At 53.5% G+C, this 6000-nt stretch overlaps 2 protein-coding genes across 2 annotated transcripts; both read right to left on the bottom strand.

Annotated features, from left to right (window-relative positions):
• Positions 1-1791: 1791 nt before the first annotated feature.
• Positions 1792-3692, bottom strand: BZA05DRAFT_459260 (kinase-like domain-containing protein; the record flags this gene model as incomplete). Its single annotated transcript, XM_051487630.1, has 5 exons — positions 1792-2638; positions 2708-3113; positions 3174-3322; positions 3411-3480; positions 3564-3692. 5 exons carry the CDS (start codon positions 3690-3692, stop codon positions 2019-2021), a joined length of 1374 nt encoding a protein of 457 aa, XP_051336402.1. The 3' UTR covers positions 1792-2018.
• On the bottom strand, positions 3229-5252 carry BZA05DRAFT_150576 (uncharacterized protein). The gene is made up of 4 exons (XM_051479003.1): positions 4791-5252; positions 4228-4574; positions 3564-3892; positions 3229-3322 (listed from the first exon to the last, which is right to left on the bottom strand). Exons 1-3 carry the CDS (start codon positions 5009-5011, stop codon positions 3729-3731), a joined length of 732 nt encoding a protein of 243 aa, XP_051336403.1. The 5' UTR covers positions 5012-5252; the 3' UTR covers positions 3229-3322; positions 3564-3728.
• Between the last annotated feature and the right edge of the window lie 748 nt (positions 5253-6000).

Here is a 6000-nt window from a genome sequence, read left to right on the forward strand (position 1 = left end):
CCAGTAGAGTACACCCGTAGGCCGTAGCTATAGTATATCCGATGAGACGGGGAGGGGATTGGCCCGATCGCACGCGTATTCAGCAGCCAATACTCCTACCCACCGTCTGTCCAATGGGACGGAGAGAGAGAGAGAGAGAGAGATTTTCCTGTTTTATATCGCATGCAGCCGAGGTATCTAGACTATGGCGAAACAATCGGACGGAGTGGAAGGTATATCGACGGGCATCCAGTCACTGATCGAGTGAAGTCGATGATCGAGTGATAGTGACCATGGGTGTCGCCTAGGACTCGAGAGGCACCTCGGAGTCGCCGCATCTTGCGCCTCACGAGCCTTGAGACCCCATTCCGTCTCGCTATTCCGCCCTCGCCACTTCACTGTGTAGGACGAGGAAAGTTCGACAAATATCTTGGACGACGGAGAAAACACTGGGTGGAGTGTGGATGTTCCCACACCCCACGCTTTGTATCACAGCCTCGATTCGACATTCAGACTTCAGACTTCATCGTCATAAACTTTTATTACCACCAGAGACAGACCACTAGACAGACCGACACAAGTTGCATGCAATGCGTAAGATAGAAAAGTTGAGTAAGTAGAACCAAGTAACACATTAAGACGCAGCCCGCGTCGACACGGACATCACATCTCATCCATCTACACTTCCTCTCCTCCTCCCCAACCCACCTCCACCACCCCTTCCCCTACCGCCCTGTTCCCATTCCCTCCACCTGCCCGTTCCCTTCCTATTCCCTCCACCTACCCGTTCCCTTTCCTTTCCTTCCCTTCCCATTCCCTTCCCCTCCACCTCCCAGTTCCCTTTCCCTTTCCTTCCCATTCCCTTCCTATCCCATCCCGTTCCTTCCATGCGTACCCCACCACCACTACCACTCCACCTTCCCACTTCCCCATCTTCCACCTTCCCACATCGCCATCGACTCGACTCGAACACATTCATTACTCACCCCCCGCCACACCCCTCCTCATCACCCCTCCCCAGTCACTCATGCTCACTCATGGCAAAGGGCAAAAACACATGCTTACCCCTCCTGAGTCACTCATGCAAAGGCAAAGGAAAAAAGAGAGATAATGATATCGAAATAATAAAAAAAAAATGCAACAGGAAAAAATAACAATATCAAGCGTAACAAAAAAAAACGAGTAAAAAAGTTTCGTATAAACACTCGGCACGCAACCACTGAAGAGAAGAGTAGCGAGTGTGAAAACAATTGAAGCCCCCACCCCCCCAACCCCATCCCCCCCCCCCCCAATCCCCCCCAATCCATCCATCCATCCATCCATCGCGGCCCAATCCTTTCCAGTCCATCCATACATCCGAGATTCATCCATCCATTTTCCCTCGGGGTACTATAGGCCACAACAGCAGGAAGAAAGTAATAAAAAAACAGCAAGAAAGAGAAAACACCAAGCGCAGACCAGTAGAGAGAGCCCCGTTGATTCCATCGCAGCAGCCTCGGCAAAGAACAAACAAAAGCAGCAGCACACGCAACAACACAAAAGCGCGTCTTTCCGGATATAAATTCACGCTATGCCAAACACAATAAAAAAAGGCGATTTAGCAACAACCAACCCCGTCAATTGATGTTAATCCATTCCCGTTGCAGATCATCGTCCTCTAATTGGTAGAATCAAGGAAAGTAAAGGAAAAGGAAAAAAAAAGTATGGAAAAAAGGTAGGGGAAAAACAAAGAAAAAAGAAAACAACCAAAACGGTTCAAAAGGTTGCTAGCCCCTTTCTTCCGCCTGTCCACGCGCGCCAAATGTGGTTTTCGGATTCGTGTCGTCGTCAACGTTGTGTAAGGATAGTCGAGAAGGAATCGCAAAAGAAAAAAAAGGGAAACGCAGCTGAAGACAGAGGGTAATATTAAACAGGTGACAAAGAGAAATGTAACGTGGGAATTGGGTTTGTAATTAGCAGGCCAACTCTCATTATTAGATCCATTGGGACAAGTTGTTGCGGACCGCCCCGTACACGAGCGAGCGGGAGCCACATGCCAATCACATTCCGCAGCAGAACACACCCTGTATCTTCTGCCAAGTTGTCTTCTTGGTCGAGCCATCTTCCGCGTTGCCTCGGCTCTGGTGACTTTGCTGATTCAACGCTTGAGGTGACTGTCCCCTAGCGGCTTGAGGCAGGTTGGTCGTTGACGGTTGGAACTGAGCCTGAGTGCTCGGGTTCGGCGTTCCCATCACCGGCTGTTGTAGGCCCCCCGCCGCGACGTTCGGTCGTTTGGTTTGGGGAGCGTTTTGAACGCTTCGCCCTTCGCCTCGCTTCATACCCATCTGTTTGCCTGGCGATGGGGGCGGGGGTTGCGGGGCGTTTAAACGGCCGGACGGGATGGCTGAGTTAGGTTGGCGGACCTGTGCGGGAGGAACGTGTCGAAGCTCCCCTGCCGTCGTGGCGTGGTTCGGGCTCTGGCCATGATGGTAGTGTGCGGAATGCTTCGAGATGGCTTCCCAACCCTTACCGTTGTTCAGCTTCATCCAATCGTACTCGCCATCCTCCACCTCCCCACTGTTCTTCAACGCCTGTGTGAAAAGATCACGCAAGAAGTCGTAGTCGGGCGTGTCCTCGAAACCGAGGTTGCGAACGTAGCTCAAGTACTGGTTGAACTCGTCTACGCCATGACATCAGCAACGGGATCGACACGATAGGTGGGAGGGGGATGGGATCGACCGAAACGTACCAGGGAACGACTCGCAAAGCTCCTTGATGGGAGTGGTCTGCTTCTTCTCTCCGATCTTCTCGTACTTCTGCTTGTTGGTAGCAGCCTTCAACCCCTGCCAAGGGAGTCCACCTCGCAGAAAGTACATGAAAACATGGCCCAACGCCTCCAAATCGTCTCGTCGCGACTGTTCGCGTCCCAGATGGGTGTTTATGCTCATGTAACGCGCGGTTCCGGACAAGCTCTTGCGTTCCCGATAAGGAATGTGCTGCTTCGTCTTGGGGTCTCGGTACTGCTTGGCCATACCAAAGTCGACGACGTGGATCACATTGGCAGCCTTCGAGCCTGGCCGTCCGATCAAGAAGTTGTCGGGCTTAATATCGCGGTAGATCAGGTTCTTCTCGTGTATGGTTTGTACTCGTGACAACTAGTGCGACGTCAATAATCACTCAATCATGCAGGTTGCCGGCGCGTCGGCTGGACGTACCATCTGTTTTGCCACCATCACGACGGTCTTGATCGAGAATCGCCTGTTGCAGTGGTCGAACAGGTCCTCCAAACTCGGTCCCAGCAGGTCAATAACCAATATGTTGTGTAGTCCCTCCTGGCCAAAGTAGTAGACATTTGGAATTCCCGCTGAAACAAGACGTGTAAGTAATCGAGCAACGGTGCACGAGCCAGGCAATCCAGCGAAAAGGTGGAGAGGGAGTTGGGGTTAACTAACGGCATCCCACGAGGATCTTGTATGTTCGGTACTCGTCTCTTAGTTGAGGCGCATCGCTCTTCCTCGGTTCCTGATCGAAAGAAAAAAAAGGGGGTGAATGTCAGCCAACCACCACGAGGAAGCAACGCCGGATCCGTAGAGAGGCAAACTTACAAACTTGATGGCCACCTGCTGGTTGTTCAAAAGGTTCGTGCCCTCGAAGATGACACCGAACGATCCCTCACCGATCTTCTTCCCTACGCGGTAGTGGACGCCCACAACATTCGATGATGAGGACGCCATCGTATGGTACTTGCTGCAGACAACCAGGCGATCGGATTACACTTCGACGATTTGTTTTTTTCGCTGGACTTTGGTCGCGGTGGATATCGAGGAAGTTGGCGACGTGTTGGGGAGGGGGGAGGGGTGGCGATGTTTGGTGAGAGGTGGTGTGAAGGGTAGGTAAAGACGGATGCCGAGAATTGGGGTTCTACCGACGGAGACTGTTGAAACGAAGGGGGGGTGAACGTCAGCAAGGGTAAGAGACGGAGAATGTCACGCGTAATATTGCGAGTTGAAAGAAAGAAAGGGAGAAGGGAGGGAGAGAGTGATCGAGGATCGAGTGGTATGTAGCTCTTGTGATTTTTTTCTCGCTCTCTCGCCCTCGTTACGAAAAAGCAACCTCACGGCTATCCCTTTCAGAGACGAGAGATGGCAACGCGAACCATGACAGGACCGGAACGACATACCAGGAGCTACTAGGGGCCAAGCCCAATGCTATGAACAGGAGTAGAAGAGGAAGCTAGGAGCAGCTAAGACGAAGCAGTATGTCTAGTACCTGTTGTGAATGACGGGGTTGGCGAGGCTGTAGGAGCAGACGGGGGGAGGAGAGGTGGATGGGGGCTGGGGAGAGTGGTGGTATTAGGTGGTGGTTGTGATGGTAGTTTGTAGTTTGTAGTTTGAAGTGGCCGTGGTATTGAAGGTGATGGGGGAGGGGGGTGTGTGCGGCAAGGGAAGCGAGAGACGAGAACGGCGGAAGGGATAAGTTTTTTGTTTTGGGGTGTGGGTGAGGTGAGGTGTGCGGGTGTGTGTGGCGGGAGAGAGCGGAAGGGGGAGGGAGGTGGACGTGGAGGTGGAGGGAGGAGGAAGAAGGAAGGAACGAAGGAACGAAGGGAAGGGGTGGAACTGTGGGAGCACAAGAGAGTCAGCAGCGCCAGCAAGCCGGCAAGCAGCGAGGACGGGATTAGAGAGTGAGAGTGAGAGGAAGGAGATGAGATTTCGGTAGTATGTAGAGTACTTGGGGGGGTTGTATGTGCTCGGAGGCGAGGTAGGGGGAAGAGACGCAGAGAAGACGGGAAGGGACGGGGTGGAAGGGGGAGTGAGGACGGGGGTGGGTTGGACGCTAGTCTGCAGAGGAAGTGGACGGCGGGAAAATCGGAAAATGGTCTTCTTGGGGGATGGGATGGCGGTGGGAGTCGTTTGCGGTAGACCTGGGGTGGAGGTGAAGGTGGTGGTGGAAGCGGTGGAGGTGGTGGTTGGTGGTGCTGTTGCTGGTGGTGGGCAGCGGTCAGCGGAGAAGCAGGGGGAAGAAGGCCATCCTCGCGGCGTGAACCACTTGCCATCCCGACCTAGACAGACATCTGGACGGTTTAGTTACTCTAGGAGTTAGCGCCGCCACCTCGCCGCGTTGCATCCACAAGAGCGTCCACAAGAGCATCGATCCATCCATCCACATCGTCCTCCTCCTCCTCTCCGCCATGCACGTTGCCGTCGCTGTCGCTGTCGCTGTCGCTGCTGCGTGTCCGTCTCCCTCCAGTCGCCACCCCGCCCGTCTCCGTCGCCACCCTCTCCGCCCTCCGCTCTTGTGGTTGTTCGCTCCGCAAACGCAAACCCAGCACCTTCAAAAAAACTAACTCTGGAGCCTGTCGCCTTTCTCCGTGCAGTCGCCGCCGACCGGTGGTGGCCCTTGCTCCCCTTATTTCACGGCTAACGTGGCACCCAGCACCCCAGCCAACTCTGATTAGATGGAATTGGGCCAATAATACCACGACTTTCCGCTTTCTGTCGACCTGGTGTCCCTGCTCTTCCTTCTCCGGCAGATGGACTAACATGAGTGCGGTATCTTGCAGAAGAAGATGAAGATGAACGAGAAGAAAAAGAGAAACTTAGAAATTAAAGAAGCAGAAAAAGATAGGACGAAGAAGCAGAAGGAGCAGAAGAAGTCACTATATGCACGCCGCAGTCCATCGCCATCGCTGCTGTTAAGCTGGCATGCCGGCTGTCTACATGTAGCTACAATAATTTCAATGTCGGAAGGAACATAACATGCACCCCCCTCCCCCCACATCTTCATCTTGACGGATGGATGCGCCTAGCATAAGCATCGAAGGAAAAACACCCTCCGCGCGGGCAATATCTCGATGTACTGATGCGAGCGAGCATCATCTTGCTATGTACATGTGATTTTCCGCGGCGGCATGACGTCTCGCATACACACACTCTCTTTCTTTCTTTCTTTCTCTCACTCTCTCACGCACCCACGCGTGCGCGTTCACTCGAGCGGCGAGCGGCGAAGATAAGCCCAACGACCCATCACTACCCACGGAGCGCT

This window comes from Tricharina praecox (genome assembly GCF_024521635.1).
Source record: "Tricharina praecox strain CBS 144465 chromosome Unknown BZA05scaffold_27, whole genome shotgun sequence".
Classification (NCBI taxonomy): domain Eukaryota; kingdom Fungi; phylum Ascomycota; class Pezizomycetes; order Pezizales; family Pyronemataceae; genus Tricharina; species Tricharina praecox.

What these genes read in the sequence shown, in the direction of transcription:
- BZA05DRAFT_150576 (XM_051479003.1), bottom strand. Translation starts at nt 5,011, where the DNA reads ATGGCAAGTGGTTCACGCCGCGAGGATGGCCTTCTTCCCCCTGCTTCT. An exon ending in CACTTCCTCTGCAGACTAGC is followed by an intron (nt 4,575 to 4,790) that starts GTCCAACCCACC and finishes GTGCTCCCACAG; the next exon opens with TTCCACCCCTTCCCTTCGTT. An exon ending in AACCCCGTCATTCACAACAG is followed by an intron (nt 3,893 to 4,227) that starts GTACTAGACATA and finishes TCGTTTCAACAG; the next exon opens with TCTCCGTCGGTAGAACCCCA.